General features: G+C 42.7%; 1 protein-coding gene across 1 annotated transcript in view; it reads left to right on the forward strand.

Moving 5' to 3' along the window:
* Positions 1–14,160, forward strand: part of ZNF804B (zinc finger protein 804B) — a gene marked incomplete at its 3' end in the record, with an annotated part of 177,064 nt that extends 162,904 nt beyond the window's left edge. The window contains exons 2-3 of the mRNA XM_081881784.1: positions 12,110–12,253; positions 14,053–14,160. Of these exons, the coding sequence (XP_081737910.1) occupies positions 12,110–12,253; positions 14,053–14,160 (252 nt within the window). The remainder of the gene's footprint in view (positions 1–12,109; positions 12,254–14,052) is intronic.
* Positions 14,161–18,545: the final 4,385 nt, after the last annotated feature.

Here is an 18,545-nt window from a genome sequence, read left to right on the forward strand (position 1 = left end):
TCTCCAGGTTTTGCTGGGCAAAGTGGCCTGCTTTTTTCCCTTGGCCAACTTGAACAGGGCAGAGATCCTGGCAATCAATTTCTAAAGCAAAACTGCACATGCTGTTTTCTAGGTCAGCATACTTTAATGGCTGTGCAGTCTATTAAGCATCCCTTGCAAACCTTGGATTTAACAAATGATTTCTAATTGACTACGTGTTGCAGCAACATTCTAGGAAACTCAGTAACACCGCACATTCCATTGATTCTTCTTATATCAGAAATTGAAATGTCAGAAGCTATTAATTGCATTTTCACCAGAAGGAGCCAAAGCAACAACTAGTGCTCAGTACAAGTGCTTCTGCTACGTGCACAACTGATATGTTTAGGAAAATGCTAGATCAACCTTTTATCGCAATGACATGCATCCCGTTCTAAATTCATATGAATATAACTATTGTATTCCCCCCCCCCCAAGTCCTTATATCATGAAAAATGCCCCTTTATCATGAAATCCCATGGTTTCTTCAACTATGCTGTAGGAACCATATAGTCAGATATTTGGCAACAATGAGATACAATACAAAGGAGGACAGTTGTTGCCAATGGTGCATTGAGTCTATTGTGTGGCTTTAGTTATCTATAAAAAATACGTCCTCTCCTCCCCACCAGTCAACTTTGTACCAGTCTCTCAGTGGGATCCACAGATAGAGCTCCCATTGAAAGCAGTGGCTGGCATATTGCAGTGCACCTGTCACTTGAAGGAATGCTTGGAGATTTGCAATATTTATTATAGAGTGGAGCTGATTGTTTTAAAATGAGGGGTTTTTTTGTCGAAATCTATATGTACGACAAATGATTAGGAGTATGGGTCTCTGGGCCAAGAGGTCTCACAGTTAGTGAAGGACCAAAAAGCATTCTATGAGCATCCCTATGGTGTGTGCAAAGTATTCTACAACAGGGGTGGGCAACCTGTGGTCCTCCAGCAACTCACATCATCCCTGCCATTGCTGGTCAAGTTTGATGAGAGTTGGAGCTCAACAACACTTAGGCACAGGTTTTCCGCCTCATCACTACAACTGAAAGCACGATACATAAATATTAGAGCCTAATGTGCCTTTTGTCGAAGTGAATTGTTTTATGATTTGGACTTGCTGGAATAACGTGCAGTTTTTTACTGTTCTCAAGTTTAACAACTTAGTAGGAAGAACCATTCCTGACCTCTCGGAACTGTACATGATGTAATAATCACTGTACCTGCCTCAGATCAATAAGCAAGTTTGAAATTATGGCTTCCCACCCCCGCCCCCCATGGCAGACAAGTATAATTAGGCAATCAGGCAATGGAGGTAGATGTGATTATCTTAAAATGCACATGAGAGCTAATTGGTTGCTATTTTAAACCATCTGTATAGTAGAAAGCAAACTGGGTGTTTGTTTCAGCTGAAGAGGATAGAATTGGAAGGATCAAGTACTTGTGAGCAGAAAGTTCCAGTTGTTTTGTCACGAAAGGACATTTTATTCTTGTTTACTCCCAAACAATTAGAATTTTGTCTTCAGTGGAGTGGAATAAGCTGTAAATATTTAATTGACAGTTTATCATCAGTAAAAGAGGAGAAAGAGACAAATTAGATTTGGGATGATTGCCAGTATGACAAAATCCTCCCCCCCCCCAGGGCTTTTCCACAAATGTTGCTTATTAGGAATGTAGACACACACACCCTAGCCTTGACTTCTACAAAATGTGTCTATACTTAATTAATGCTATTGCATCCACATTCTAATTTATGCATTTTAATTATACAGAGAGGCTTGTGAATAATTAATGTTATTAAAACAATAGGTCATAAGAGTAAGCTTAAAAACAGCAATCAGTAGGTTTAACAGGGTTTTCCCCCCTAACATAATCTCAGGATAGCTCTGTTAAAAAATAGTTTAACTGTTTCATTAAATGAACATTATACTTTTATTTAAGGGGCTAATGAATTAACAGCCTTCAGTTGAGGCCACTTGAGGGAGAGCCCATGGCCAGTCGATGGGTAACAGAAGTTTACATCAATTATAGGCATCATGTGAACAAACAGGCAGAAACAGAAAATGTAGGAAAGGAGGACCCATGTATCCATAGGGCAATTATATGTGTGTTTACTCAGAAGTAAGTCAACCTCTGTTCAGTGTCGATTACTTCCTGATAACTGTATAGAATAGTATTAGAAATCCAAAGATGGGGTAGGATCTCAGGCACATTCAGTGGAAAGGTGTTAGGTAATAAATGTTGTCATGTAACCTAACTGGGACGAGTTATATGGTAGCCCCATAAGAGTTCTTCTCACAAACAGTAGAGGAGATTGCTACCTTTTTGTTTAAGCTGCCATCCCAGTCTACATTATTATTTTTTGCTTATTAATTTTGTCAGTCTCTTTATCTTGCACAGGGCAACCTAAAGTGACTTATAACCAAACAAGCAGACAATTAACCCCACATAGGAACATTAAATCCAAGAGGAAAGAAAAATACATTATACATGATGGAATAGTCCTGACTGGGGTGGGGTGGGGAGAGAGAGAGAGAGAGAGAGAGAGAGAGAGAGAGAGAGAGAGAGAGAGATATTCCTAGAACAGAAAGCTACCATGTCAGAGAGAAGGCTAAACTAAATGCAAATCTTTGGGTGTGGAGAACATGGAGGAAACAGCTGGTCCCTGGGTTGTTACCATATGATAGTTTTCTAGACCATCCATGCTAGACCAGACACTTTAAGAGTTGAGAGGTGAGAATCTGTCAAATGAGACATATTTTTGAGCATGAGAAACCAACTGGCAGAGAAAAATGTGATGTGCTGCTTCAGGGTTACAGTATCATTTGGCTGCATAAACTCCAAGTGCAAAAAACCTGAATGGCGTTCTGGAATTTATGGGTCATTGACAGTGTTTGCAAATGAAGATCTGTAGCAGACAGAAGAAATAGCACAGCATTGCTTATTTATAACCGATTGCTGGATGCCAAGTGCAGGCAAACTAAAGGGTCAAAAATGGCTTGGGAGACAGGCTGTGGGAGTGTGTACTTGGAATGCAGTGTGGGAATACAGTCATGGACAAAAGAAAGTGCACTCTCTTTGAATTCTGTGGTTTTACATATGAAGACATAATAACAACCACCTGTTCCTTAGCAGGTCTTAAAATTAGGTAAATACAACCTCAAATGAACAACGACACACGACATATTACGGTGTCATGATTTATTTAACAGAAATAAATAAATGGAATAGCCATGTGTGAAAAACTAAGTACACCTTACGATTCAATAGTGTGTAGAACCACCTTTAGCAGCAATAACATGAAGTAATTGTTTTCTGTAGGACTTTTCCCATCTTTCACATCGTTGTGGAGGAATTTTGGCCCATTCTTTTTTACAATGTTGCTTCAGTTCATTGAGGTTTGCTGGCATTTGTTTATGCACAGCTCTCTTAAGGTCCCACACGGCATTTCAATTGGGTTGAGGTCTGGATTTTAACTGGGCCATTGCAGCACCTTGATTCTGTTCTTTTTCAGTCATTCTGTTGTAGATTTGCTGGTATGCTTGGGATCCTTGTCCTGTTGCATGTCCCAATTTCAGCCAAGCTTCAGCTGTTGGGCAGATGGCCACACATTTGACTGTAGAATACTTTGGTATACAGAGGACTTCATGGTCGACTCAATGAATGCAAGGTTCCCAGGTCTTGTGGCTGCAAAACAAGCCCAAATCATCACCCTTCCACCACTATGCTTGACTGTTGGTATGAGCTGCTTGTGCTGATATGCTGTGTTTGGTTTTTGCTAAACGTGGCGCTGTGTGCTGTGGCCAAACATCTCCACTTTGGTCTCATCTGTCCAAAGGACATTGTTCCAGAAGTCTTGTGATTTGTTCAGAGGCAACTTAGCAAACCAAAGCTGTGCTGCCATCTTCTTTTTAGAGAGACGAGGCTTTCTCCTAGTAACCCTTCCAAATGAACCATCCTTGTTCGGTCTTCGTACAGTCACGAACTTTAACATTTAATATGCTAACTAAGACCTGTAGAGCCTGAGATATACCAACTCTTTGGGTTTTTGTGATTTCTCTGAGCATTGCACAGTCTGGTCTTGGGGTGAATTTGCTCGGACGTCCACTCCTGAGAAGATTGGGAACTACCTTGAATGTTTTCCATTTTTGAATAATCTTTCTCAGTGTAGAATGATGGGCTTAAAATTGGTTGGAGATGACCTTAGAACCCTTCCTAGTTTCATGGTCAGCAGCAGTTACTTCTCTAAGAGCATTGTATCATCTTTCTTCCTTGGCATTGTGTTAAAACACACCCGAATGCTCCAGACCAGCAAACTGCTAAAACTTCAGCTTTTATAGAGGTGGGCACACTTGCTGATGATCAATTAAGCAAGGGCATTTGATTAGCCTCTTAATTCCTATGGAAGCAGTAAGGGTGTACTTAGTTTTTCACTTCACACTTGATTTCTCCATCTTGGCCTCTCTTTCTGTTAAATAAATCATGACACGGTGTAATGTGCCATGTGTCGTCGTTCATCTGAGGTTGTATTTACCTAATACTCGTGACTCGTGACGGAGCCTCAAGAACATCTTATAGGACGCTTATGAAAGCCTATGAGATGGCTATGAAACCTGCTAAGAAATCTAACTTTGCAGCTTCCATTGCATCCGCTAGCTCTCGCCCGGCACAACTTTTTAGAATAATTAGGTCAATAAAGTCCTTAGGAGGACAACCTAATTTAAGCACAAATTCGACCCACAGCTGTGAGGCATTAGCGAGCTTTTTTGCGGAGAAAGTCCTGTTGCTCCTCCTTGACCTCCCTGCCAATTTAGATACAGTGACTGAACTGGAGGCCCCTCGACTGACTTCAGGTCCAGTGTTGGACCATTTCGATCGGATACTCCCTACTGATGTGGATAGATTCCTCCAAGTTGGTAGGCCCACCACCTGCCTCCTTGATCCATGCCTGTCTTGGCTGATTAGGGAGTGTCCAGATGTTGCGCGGACCCCCCTGGTTGAAATTATCAATTTGTCCCTTGACACGGGGACATTCCCAGGGGAACTGAAGGAAGCAGTGGTCCACTCTTAAAGAAAACTTCATTAGATCCCTTAGACCTATCCAATTACCGCCCAGTTTCAAATCTTCCATACCTGGGTAAGGTAATTGAGAGAGCGGTTGCTGAACAGCTTGGTAGGTTTCTGGAGGAAACATCGGCATTAGATCCATTTCAGTCCGGTTTCCGTCCTGGTTTTGGGACGGAGACAGCTCTGGTTGCCCTCCGTAGACAACTGGATCGAGGCGGGTCAGGACTGCTGATCCTTTTAGATTTGTCAGCAGCCTTTTGACATGGTCGTTCATGATCTTCTGGACCACTGCCTCGCAGACGTGGGGATACAGGGCATAGCCCGTAACTGGTTGTGCTCTTTTATCTCTGGTCGGGGACAGAGGGTGGCACTAGGGAGGGAAATGTCGTCGCGCCACTCCTTGGTGTGTGGAGTGCTGCAGGGCGCAATTCTCTCCCCGGTGCTTTTTAACATCTTTATGCGCCCCCTTGTCCAGATTATCCGGAGCTTTGGGATGGGCTGTCACCAATATGCTGATGACACTCAGCTCTATCTGCTGATGGATGGCCACACCGACTCGGCCCCGAACACACTAACCAGATGCTTGGAAGCTGTGGCTGGATGGTTTCGTGTGAGCTGATTGAAACTAAATCCTTCGAAGACAGAGGTCCTATGGCTAGGTCGGGATGGCATGGGGATGAGGGACCAACTCCCTTCTCTTGCGGGGGCCCAATTAGTGCCATTGCCTTCCGTTAAGAGTTTGGGTGTAATCCTTGACGCCTCCCTTTCCATGGAGGCGCAAGTTACAGCAACAGCCAAGGCAACATTTTTCCACCTTCGCCGCATCAAGCAGTTGGTCCCTTACCTTTCCCACCCCGAGCTGGCCACAGTGATCCATGCGACGGTCATCTCCAGGCTTGACTATTGTAATTCGCTCTACGCGGGGCTGCCCTTGAAGCTGTCCCAGAAACTCCAGCAGGTACAGAATGCTGCAGCGAGGCTCCTCACAGGGTCTCTGCCATGGGAGCATATTCACCCAGTGCTTTTCATGCTGCACTGGCTCCCGGTGGAGTACAGGGTCAAATTTAAGGTGCTGCTTTTGACCTTTAAAGCCCTTCACGGCCTAGGACCCTCGTACCTACGGGACCGCCTCTCCTGGTATGCCCCACGGAGAGCCTCAAGGACCATAAATAACAACACCCTAGTGGTCCCGGGCCCTAAGGAAGTTAGACTGGCTTTGACCAGAGCCAGGGCCTTTTCAACTCTGGCTCCGGCCTGGTGGAACGCTCTGCCTCATGAAACCAGGGCCCTGCAGGATCTGATTTCTTTCCGCAGGGCCTGTAAGACAGAGTTGTTCCGCCTGGCCTTTGGCTTGGAGCCAATTTGATTCCCTCCCTCCCTCCCTCTCTTTCTTTTTTCTTTTCCTTCTCCTCCTGCGATGAGGCTACATTTTAATATTTTAATGTTCCATTATTTTAATGTTGTATTTTATTTTTGTTTTTAAGTTGTAATAATTCATCTTGTTTTTATTATTGCTTGTAAGCCGCTCTGAGCCCGGCCTTGGCTGGGGAGGGCGGGGTATAAATAAAAAATTATTATTATTATAATTTTAAGACCTGCTAAGGAACAAATTATTGCTATTATGTCCTGATATGTAAAGCTACAGAATTCAAAGAGGGTGCACTTCCCTCCCCCCCATGACTGTACCCATGACTGTATGTTGGGAGGAGGGCCCCTATTAAAACAAGAGTCTGCCGCTAAGTTGATGCTACATTTACAGTCATATTTACTCTGCATGGTGAATGGGCTTTGTGGAAAGAGACATGCTATTTCATATGAGGGAGCACTGCCCTAAATGTTTGTCACTTGGGACTTGGTGTTTAGTTCAAGATTTTTAAAATCCCCAAATCTTATTTATTGAGCCTCTTTATCTATTTTTGACAGATTTAAGATTTGCAATAAATAAATAAATATATAGTGGTGTTCATTTTTTGCCAGTCAGAATGGCAATTTCAAATGGCTGGGAAACGTCCTCTGACTTTTCCTTGCAGCTATGGCATGCCTGTTTTTGGTCAGCATTGTAACAGTGGTTAACTTCCAACATCAGACTGGCAAAAGGTATAGTCAAAAAAAAAAAAATGCTTCTGAGATAGTGTGGTTTTCTTTCATTTGCTTTATTAACTCAGGCGGTGAAGGCTTAAGATCCTTGAGTGCATACACACACGCAATTCATTTTAGGAAGATTTTCTTTTTGTCCTTGCCATAATCTCTGGTTTATTTTATACATTAGTTTGTGCCTGAGCACACCTGGCACACCCTCTGCACCCTCCAAAGCTTAGGGTATATACATGGATGCAGCCTTCCCTGCCCCCACTCTTTTCCATGGAGTTTGCTCCATGATCTCTCATCCAGGTACCAACCAAATCCAGACCTTTTTCATTTTAGCAACATTTGACACATCATGTGACCTCAGGCCATGCCCTGTGCTCAATAGTACCCCATGCTCAAGAATATTCACTGAAACCTCGTAGATATGTGCTATTTCTGACCAGATTGCAGGAAGCCACTTGGTGGTGGCAACATGACTTGAACTCTTTTTAGCTAACCTTTCATCAAAGAGGGTGGATGTGACAGCTGTGGTTTGTAATGAAAGAGAATTGAGAGGTCCCCGTTTCAATCTAATAGTTCTTGGCTTTTGAACTCACATGCTGATAAGTAAGGATAATAAAAAGGGAGACTCCTGAGGAAGTTTCTAGATGGTCGTTCCAGCAAACTCTATCACCTTCACCTTCAGATAGGGTAGCCATGTATCCTACTTGACAGAAGACAATCTTCTATTTGAAAGGAGTCCCCCATTTGAAGAGCTGTCCAATCCAAAGCTAGTATAAAAGATGGGATGGGGAAAACAATACAAAGGGAGAGGAGGAGCTATAAAATTTCCCTTCAACATTTAACACCTGGAGGTCACCTGCTCACCTCCCACTATGATGAGATGTATTCAGTGCTTTTCTTCGGGGGGGGGAAGGTGCTGGTACTGTGTATCCTTGAGTACCCCCAGGGGGGAAAAGAACTGAATGTATTTCTGTTTAAATTATAGCAATTATTAGTTGCATCTTTACATACAAGTTGGCACTGTGTTCTCTTTTGGATGATCTTGGTGTAACTTTCCTAAGGCTAAGGAATGAATTGGGCTGTGAACCCCACCTCCTTAGTGTTACATCTTGTAAAACTACAAATTGTTGCAGTGCGTCATGTAATGTAATTTGTTGTTGTTGTTGTTGTTTAGTCGTTTAGTCGTGTCTGCCTCTTCGTGACCCCATGAACCAGAGCACGCCAGGCACTCCTGTCTTCCACTGCCTCCCGCAGTTTGGTCAAACTCATGCTGGTAGCTTCGAGAACACTGTCCAGCCATCTCGTCCACTGTCATCCCCTTCTCCTTGTGCCCTCCATCTTTCCCAATATCAGGGTCTTTTCCAGGGAGTCTTCTCTTCTCATGAGGTGGCCAAAGTATTGGAGCCTCAGCTTCACAATCTAATGCAGCCTGATCTATAGTGCATTTGACCTGCTGTTTTAAACACCAAGAGCATGTTTGTTCTTTTTGGTTCAAGATGTATTAGAAAAACATAATTGTCCTCCAATTTAGCTCAGCAGCTAACATGTATGAAATGGCAGGCTGTGCACAGCACGGTGCGTGTGCATTTATCTATGTGTTCAGTTGAGACAAGATGCCTCCACCCACACAGTCAGGAATTAACTTCCCCGAGGAAGGTGCTGAACCCTGAATAATGACAACATCGTTGACTCACACTAAAATCATTTCAAGCAGACAACCCCCTAACAATGGTAAAAAGGGGGGGGGGATAAGCATGATGCTTCACCGGAGACAGGTACTAAAAAAATAGGAGCTGTGCCTGGTTGGAGCATATATAAAAGCAGGAATCTGAAAGAAGCGGCAATGATGGCATTCTGTAAAGGGCATTTTTCTCCTGTTCTCTCTTTAGAGAAATGCATTTGGAACAGAAAGCTGACTGGGTTGCTTTCTGTCAATGAGTAGGAGAGGAGTGGGGTTGAGGGTTTCACACCTGCCCCACTTTGGCTCGTAACAGCCTCCAAAAGTTGGTGCCTAAAAACTGATAGTGATGACCCTTCGTGGGAAGAAGAGACCACAAGTGGGAAGCCACCATTGAAAAGACCCATTCTCATGTTGCAATCCTTGCGACCTCCCATGAAGGGGGCACACAGAGAAGGGCCTCGGATTATGATCACAGAGTCCAGATCAGTTCATGTCAGGAAAGGCAGTCTTGAAGTATTGGGGTCCTGAGCTACATAAGGCTTCTATCCTCTCTGCTGCTGCTCTGTTTTGACTCAGGAAATTTTAGGTATCCTTGTGTTCAAATAAACACACCTGTATTTTTATTGTATTTTTTATATTTTGTTGGAAGCCGCCCGGAGTGGCTGGGGAAACCCAGCCAGATGACCGACGTATAAATAAATTATTATTATTATTATTATTATTTGCTCTGAGAGTTTTGGACTGATACAATTGTTTTAAACTAACAAATACCGTATTTTTCGCTCTATAGGACGCACTTTTCCCCCTCCAAAAATTAAGGGGAAATGTGTGTGCGTCCTATGGAGCGAATGCGGGCTCCTTGGCTTCAGCGATAGCAACGCGAAGCCTCCGAAGCGTAGAGGGAGCGCTCCCTCCGCACTCCGGAGGCTTCGCGTTGCTTTTGCTGAAGCCTGGAGAGCGAGAGGGGTCGGTGTGCACCGACCCCTCTCACTCTCCAGGCTTCAGGGATAGCCACCTGAAGCCTCCGGAGCACAGCAGGAGGTCCCGCTGCACTCCGGAGGCTTCGAGTTCCTTTTGCTGAAGCCGGGAGAGCAAGACTCTCATGGCTTCAGCGAAAGGAACCTGAAGCCTCCAGAGCGCAGCGGGAACTCACACTGAGCTCCAAAGGCTTCAGGGATAGCTGCCTATAGCCTCCTGATCACAGCAGGAGGTCCCGCTGCGCTCCGGAGGCTTCGGGTTCCTTTTGCTGAAGCCAGGGGAGCAAGACTCTCCTGGCTTCAGCAGAGAGGGAGAGCTGCGCAGCGCCCCTTCAGCGAAGCGGGAGGAGAAATGGAAGGGGCTCCGTTTCTCCTGCCGCTTTGCTGAAGGGGTGCTGAGCAGAGAGGGAGAGATTTTTTTTTTCTTGTTCTCCCCTTCTAAAATAAGGTGCGTCCTATGGTCGGGTGCGTCCTATAGAGCAAAAAATACGGTACATTCACCCTGACATTCAATGGTTTCATCACAGATGAAACACAAGGTAATTTTCAATGAAGTTCAAAGCAAGAGATAAGAAGCTCGATCATGACAATTATTGGTCAGTTGATTTAAAATAATTGATAACCTGCCCTTTCTCCATATGGGCAAGGTACAACAAATAAAATTTTCAAGCTACTCCCATTGTTTCAATTGGACTTCATCTTGCTGGATTATGCCCCACTAACTTTGAAATTACGTTATTGATTGAATAAGAATGTGCACTTCCTGTGTCTTGCCAGTCTCTTAGTGGCTTATTTATCTTATTTAATCAATTCGTAGCAGAATTGCTATTACTGCAACGCAAAGTTGTTCTCCTAATTTTAAGCCTTAAGGAGTCCCTAACTTTCTTGTTCCCTCTAGGCACCTTGCCTCACCTTGGCTTTAAAATAGGTTCTCAGCTTTTATAGTACAGTATGGTAGCTGAAAGCTTTGACATGTAAAACACTCATTGGCAAAACTAGCATTCCCCGAGAGCCTTAGCTTATTCCCCCAGCACGTGTACACTTTCATACATTTTTGCTTCTCTTAGCTGCACTCTGTGCTGATAAGGGGATTAGTGGCCATAATCATTGTACTGTAACATCCTGTCATTATAATGTTTCTCTTTCTGTGCTCTTGTTCTTTTGCATTGTTGAGTGCTGTTTTAAAGTACAGCTGAAGGAGTAATTAGTCTAGAGGGTAAATGCTGCTTTAATCTGCCCGCAAAGACTGACGTCCAGTAAAAGGCTCGCTTGAGTTCCTTTAGATCAACCTGAAGAGCATTTTCATATCGCTGCAGTGTTGTTTTTTTCAGAACAGCGAGTGAGTCACGCATCTTACCTTTGAGCCATTGATCAGGCTTAGCGGTTTAGATGCTAACTTCTTACTACAGACCTCCATGGTACTGCCAGAACCCCATGACCCAAGATATTTTGCTACCTAAGGAAAAATAGCTAATGGCATCACCAGTTCCCAAGTCGAGATGCAGATAGGGATAGGTGTATGCAATTTTGCCTAATTACACATTTTTGAAGTGCTTTCCCCTAAAGTAAGACATTTTGCATGTTATTTTCACTAGTATATTCATCTGTATGAACAGTATATGCATTTTGCATGCATTTTCTTGCATTGCAAAATTTGGAGAAGTGCACATTTCAGAAGATGGCTGTGTTTTGGAAGGTTTGCATTTAAAGGTGAATAGAATCTCATTTCTCTCTCATACTTAGATGTAGATTGCCCAAGACTGGCCAAATTACAGTCAAACTAGCCAGTTTCATTCTGAGACACACCTTTGCAGGTATTTTATTGTTTGATTATGTGCAGGACCACTTCCTATTTTGCATTGTGACTGCAGTGTGCAGGGAAGCATTGGTTTAATCTCCCCCCCCCCAGCTGTGATCCTGACCACAAGATTGTGCTCCATACCACAAGCAGGGTTGGAAAATAAGCTACCGTTGTTGTTTTGATATCTTGCCTCTGCTTGCACTGTGGCAGGTGGGATGTGTCTGTAATTTAAACAAAGAAAAGACTCTGGCATGCTTCCAAACCATGCAATTTGGTTCCATTTTTTAAAAGAATACCCCACCAGCACTTCTCCCTGGGAGTAAAAATATGTCACTCAAAATCAGCTGCCTGAGACAGCTGCCTCACTCTGCCTAATGGTAGGGCTGGGAAGTACATGGGACTTAGTGGTGAAAAACTGGCAATAACCAAACTGGCAATTGGAAATAACCAAATATTTTTCCTCTCCCTCTGCCCTTCTAGGATTTTGCTGAAAAGGAGAAGGCAGCAGCAAGGGCTCTAGAGGATGTGAAGGCTAACTTCTACTGTGAATTATGTGACAAGCAGTACCATAAACACCACGAATTTGACAACCACATCAATTCCTATGATCATGCTCACAAGCAGGTAAGCCTAAAAAGTCATTCAAGATATAGCCATGTAAAATAGGTAGGGTGTACATATAGAATCTTAGAATTGTAGAGTTGGTAGCTTCTTTTTAATTTATTGTGTCATATTCCTGTGGTGACATGCTCTCTTACATGACATGACAAGTTGCACCAATTCACATGACTAGTTGAACCACTTGGTATCAAGTAATATTATTTTTGGGGGGTGAGCCAGCCTACCATGTAATATTTGCAAGTATTACGATATGCGGTTGGTTTCAGTGTTAAATTGCTTCTATGTTTCATGTGTGCATTTGTGCGTGTTTTTAATTGTTTTTATAAAAAAAAATCTTGGGTTACAAAAGTACATACAGCATCTCTACTTGCAGTTCATAGAATTTGATCTACAGATCAGTCATATTTGATTGGATACATTAATATTATAGACAGTATAAAGTTGGGGGAGAAGAGAGGAGGGTAGTAAACTTTAATTCTTCTACATCAGACATAGACAAACTCCGGCCCTCCAGATGTTTTGAGACTACAGTTCCCATAATCCCTGACCACTGGTCCTGTTAGCTAGAGATGATGGGAATTGTAGTTCCAAAACATCTGGAGGGCCAGAGTTTGCCTATGCCTGTTCTACATAGTGTATGTGTAAGGTTTTTGTGTCAGCATCATGCGGGCAGGTTCCATTTCTATTGATTTATTAGTTTTTGTTGGCGGTGAGAGAGATTGGGGGGCCCAGGGCATGGTTGGTTGCCTTTAGTTGACTGCAGTAAGTTTGGTTTGTGTGTATGAGGGGAAGGGGGGTTGTTAGGTCCACTTAGCCCTATTGATTCATATGTTGTTGGTGGGTTCCAGTTGTTGTCTTGTTGAGCTGTGTATGTAATTATTACATAATGTGATATACTCATGTAATCAGGCAGGTGCACCAATGTCTTAAGACACTGTCACCCTTAAGAAAACATGGCTGATCGAGGGTCAGTTGTGTTAATTGCATACCATGGTCCCAATGAAAATCCCCACTTGTGCTGCTCTGCACCCTGGCATGGTTGTTTCTGTTCATGAGTCACTATGGTATTGATAAATACATTCCAAATATCATTAAATTTGTCCATACATCACCTTCATCTGAAAGTGATCTGTTCATAGGTTGCAAGAGTTGTCATGTTGTCTAGCCATTTATCGGGGAGGGGGGCATATTTTTATGCTTCCAATGTAGATTTATTTTGTTAGTAGGGAAGTTTATTTCCCAGGGCTAATAGCAGCTGGGCATTGTGGGATTTTCTATCAAGACCTCAGCAGGCAGGGATGGGTTATATCCCCACTCCTCGTGTGCTGAAGTCCTGATCCTGTAGCTCCCTGCTATTTATTTTTAAAAGCAGAAAAATGGACATATTAACTGCAATCACACAATTAGAATCACATCTGGTTTTCCCAGTAAGATTCAGGCGGGGAGCCGACTGCTTCAAGAGACACTCACATACATCAAAGAGGGGAAGGGATGACTCCACTTCTCCCCTACAAAGTCAAATACAACCCATAAGCTATATATGGCAGACTACTGAAAAGTTTGCCGAACATTAATGTTCTTGTGCCTGCCTTTGAGGGGAACAGATCTGCTTTACTTGTCGCTGGCCTATTATGGATGCAGTTCAAAGAACTTTGGATCAGGCTATTAATTTCAATTCTGAACAGGGAGCAGTTGAACTCCAAAGGGATCTTCTTTTGCATTCTCTTGACTAGCGTTTTCTCTTTCCTCCTTAATATCCTGCTCATCGCCTTACTCAACAGCAAATCAACTTCTGATTACAGGTTCCAATGCTCATGAGGGACAGTGCTGTTGATGAAAGTCGTGAATTTCACAAGTGTAATCAAGGCCACAATTTTGGCCCATTGTTTCCTCAGACAAAACTGGGTTAATCATGAATTCTTTATTTTTTTTTATATTATTAAAAAAAAATCAGCTAGTGCTGTTCTCCACACCACTCAATTAGTCTATAAAAGGCTGGTAATGATATAAAACAAAAATGGTTTCAGATCCAAAACATGTGAAGTTAATCCTATAATCCCTCTTCCCTATACAAAAGGATTTATTTGAAGCTTCAGTTGCTTTTTCTACTTGTCAGAATTTTCCGGGCTCAGATCGATCCATTCTAAGCATCATCATCCCTTCCTTTCTTTCTCTCCCCCCCCCCCCCACATATCCCTCATGGTTCTCAGCCTTAGTGATTTATGCAAAACAGAAAATGGAATGTTGATGCATCAAGTCAGTTTGTCTTGGCTGCTCTCCATCATAAAAGATCATGGTTAAAAGCAATAAAACTCTTTTTAATTTTAAAACTAGATTTAGTGCTCTGGGGGGGGGGGAGGGGGGAAGACAGATTGGCAATGGAAGGAACAAATGGCCTATATTTTATAAAACAAGCTAAACTTCATAGAGAAATGACAGCACATGCTTCTCAGCACTGCCCTACGAGGTATGCTAATGTCTCCGATTAGTGCACCCGTAAGGGTGAGAAGATGCGCATCAAAAAGTGGCAGGTTTGCACTGTGATTCTATAAACACTTACCTGGAAGTAAGTGCCACTGAACTCAATAGGTAGACAGGCTAGTTAATAATAACAATAACAATAACAATAACAACAATAACAATAACAACAACAACAACAACAACAACAATAATAATAATAATAATTTATTTATACCCCGCCCATCTGGCTGGGCTTCCCCAGCCACTCTGGGCAGCTTCCAACAAAATATTAAAATACAGAAATGCATCAAACATTAAAAGCTTCCCTAAACAGGGCTGCCTTCAGACGTCTTCTAAAAGTCTGCTGGTTGTTTTTCTCTTTGACACCTGATGGGAGGGCATTCCACAGGGCGGGGGCCACTACCGAGAAGGCTCTCTGCCTGGTTCCCTGTAACTTGGCTTCTCGCAGTGAGGTAACCGCCAGAAGGCCCTCGGTGCTGGACCTCAGTGTCTGGGTAGAACGATGGGGGTGGAGATGCTCCTTCAGTTGTTAAAATTGCTAATTATTTGATGATGGTGGTGGTGATGATGATGATTAGCTAGGAATGAGTCAGATTCTGTTTCCAAGCTTTCATATTTCCCTGGTAGGTGGTAGTTTTTGTTTTGTTTTGTTTTTTTGGCTGGCTGCAGGAGCCAATCAGAAGCCGCGCTTTGGTTTCTGAACATTTTGGAAGTCGAATGGACTTCCGGAACAGATTCCGTTTGACTTCCAAGGTACGACTGTATTGCTAAATGCAATGCCACACAACATTGCATGTTTGCATGCTATTCTTTTCCTAAATTGCAGATGAAGAGAGCTTGCTATTTACAAGTGTGATAGGTGAGCTGGTTCCCCACAAAAGGCACTCTGTTGCCTGGGGCCTGTGCCGGAATTGCAGGCCCAGATGCACAGCTTGCAATTTAGCTGATGTGTTTTAACTATGAAATGTCAGCCTACCCTTGATATATGTCACCAACATGCCCAAATGAATTCCAGTTAATGAATTAATATGTAAGACATGTTGAAAAGCTTGAATGAGTCTCCGGAAAGATAGAGCCTGGCTATTAATGAAACTTAAAATCAACGCTGTTCGATACAAACACAGCAGCTGTTTGTACAACATGCCTAGTTGCATATGAGGGCAATACTGAATCCTAATTACCCTAAAGCTTGTGCTAATATTTTTCCATAAAGGGATGCAGGGATTTAAACGATGAAGGTAAATGGTCTCTGATGGACGGAGGCAGATTTTAATGTTTCGCTTACATATCTGCATCAAACAAATTTATTTATGCACCCTTCGCAGCCCTTATCTTGCTATGTGAATGTCTTTTGGACAAGTTATCTAAATCTACACAAAGATAAGTCAAAAGAAAGACTTATTCATTCATTTTTTCGGTTTATTCCCCACCCTTCCCCACCAGGTCCCAAGGAAGGGTACAACAATGTAATTTTTAGTTCAATTTAAAATTTGGTGTTAAAACAGTTAAAACAAATTACAGTCACAGAAATAGGGTGGGCCCTGAAAACACATACTTGGTCAAAGGCCAGAGTAAGGATGTGTATCTCCACCACATGGTGTAAACAATACAATGAAGGTGCCAGGTGCAACTCTGGGGAGGAAATTCCACAACCGAGGAGCTGCCACAGAGAATGCCGACTCCCAGGCCACCCCCAAACTTCTGAGAGGGTCTGAAGGCAAGGAGATGACCTCTTTGCTATTTGAGGCCTAACTCATTTAGGAGTTTAAATACTAATGTGAGCACCTTGAATAGGTCCTGGAAGTGAACCAGCTAACACTGCAGCTGTTTTACACCAGTGTGGTGTAGTGGTTAATAGCGTAGACTCGTAATCTGGTGAACTGGGTTCGCTTCCCCGCTCCTCCACATGCAGCTGCTGGGTGACCTTGGGCCAGTCACACTTCTCTGAAGTCTCTCAGCCCCACTCACCTCACAGAGTGTTTGTTGTGGGGGAGGAAGGGAAAGGAGAATGTTAGCCGCTTTGAGACTCCTTCAGGTAGTGATAAAGCAGGATATCAAATCCAAACGCTTCCTCTTCTTCTTCTTCTTCTTCTTCTTCTTCTTCTTCTTCTTTTAAAATGGGGGTTGTATGAGTTCTGAAGTGAACCCCAACCAGTAATCAGGCTGCTGCATTTTGGACTTGTTGAAGTTTCGAGGTCACCTTCAAGGGTACCCCAACATAGACTGCACTGTAATAATAATCCAATTTGGAAGTTACCACAACACGGACTACCATCTCCTTCCACAAGGGGCAAATATTGGCATAAAATTGTTCATAGTGGCATTTTATATATTCATTTCATTTTATTCGTTTATTGTTAAATGGCATACCACTTTCCCTTTTAAAAATACTAAAAGCGGCTCGCAACATGCAGGGATGGAGGGGAGGCAGAACTAAAAACATTTGTGCAATAACCACAGTAACCAAAACAACAGACATTGGTCATGTTAATGGTGTGGAAATGTCTGGGCAAGCAGCCAGTTCTTCATCTCCCTGATCACCATTAGGAATGCATTCTGTAGGCGGAGGTGGATTTAGGGCAGTACGACCAGTTCCCTCACACTGGGTGCCAAGCTGAGGAGGGCACTGCAAGCCATCTCAAATATGATATACTGCATGCACAGAACAGAAAGTGAAAAATAGGGGAATGACAAATTTGGGCTCTCATGGAGCACCACTGAAATTTGAATGGCCGAAGTCCACCCCTGCTGTAAGGTGGGTGCAACTGCTGAAAAGACCCTTTCCTGGACCCCAGCTAACCAAACTTCTGTGTGCCATGATGCCATCAGGAAGGGGCCCATCCAAAGACCACAGTGAACATTTTCTACATTTTGAAAATATGCAGCGATGGGAAGGTCTAATAGCCCTATGACATCTCTGAAATGAATTCTATATATTATGCTCCTTACTCCAATTTCATCTGGAAATGGAAATCAATGTTATATATGCTTTTCTAATGCAACATGTTCATTTCTGGAGTATTAATTTATGGCAGAGTTCTTCCAAGATACTTAACTTGCACATTACTGCAATCACATTTATGGAATCAGTGCTTGGATAGCAGAAATAGAATTATCAAATGCCACTGAACACAGTCTAGTGACTTGTTATGACTTGAGGCAGCACATTCCCATTTTAAATGTCAGTTTATACAAGTCTTTATTTTAAACCCACAAATCTATGCCATTAGATGGGCCTTATTAAGAACCAACACACCTGATTCAATGTGATTGCTTTGTTACTTTTCTCATTATGCAAATAAATTAGCAGGCGTCATCCCCGAAAACTGCATGTTGTTTAGAATAATGAGATTGCTTTCATTATCGGAACTTCAGAAATATCTAGCGAGAAGTGGGAAGCTACTGTTAACTGCAACGTCTAGATAAGTTCCATTGTTAAATGTTAGATGCTGTAGAATTACATTCGCTACTTTTTTAGACCAAATGCTAATTAACATGTAAATTAGAAGTTTAGCCCTCTTTAAAACCCAGGGGACAGTTAATTTCATAGCTGATTGTCGTCCGCTGACTTTACAGCAATTTGAAGTATTACATTATACGAGGAGCTACAGAATTCTGTTATCAAATTCTAGAATCTCAAGCTAGCCTTGCGTGTCAGAGGAAGAGTTCTATATTAATAATTGTGCTATCATCTTTTTTTTCTATTTTTCTCTATGGGTGCACAGTTTTGAATAATGAAATCTCTTATGTATCATGGAATGATTAAAAAAAAATCCATTGTAGGCAAGTAGAAGGCTTGTAGTCACAAATCTGA

Source organism: Podarcis erhardii, assembly GCF_964252035.2.
Source record: "Podarcis erhardii genome assembly, chromosome: 12".
Lineage (NCBI taxonomy): Eukaryota > Metazoa > Chordata > Lepidosauria > Squamata > Lacertidae > Podarcis > Podarcis erhardii.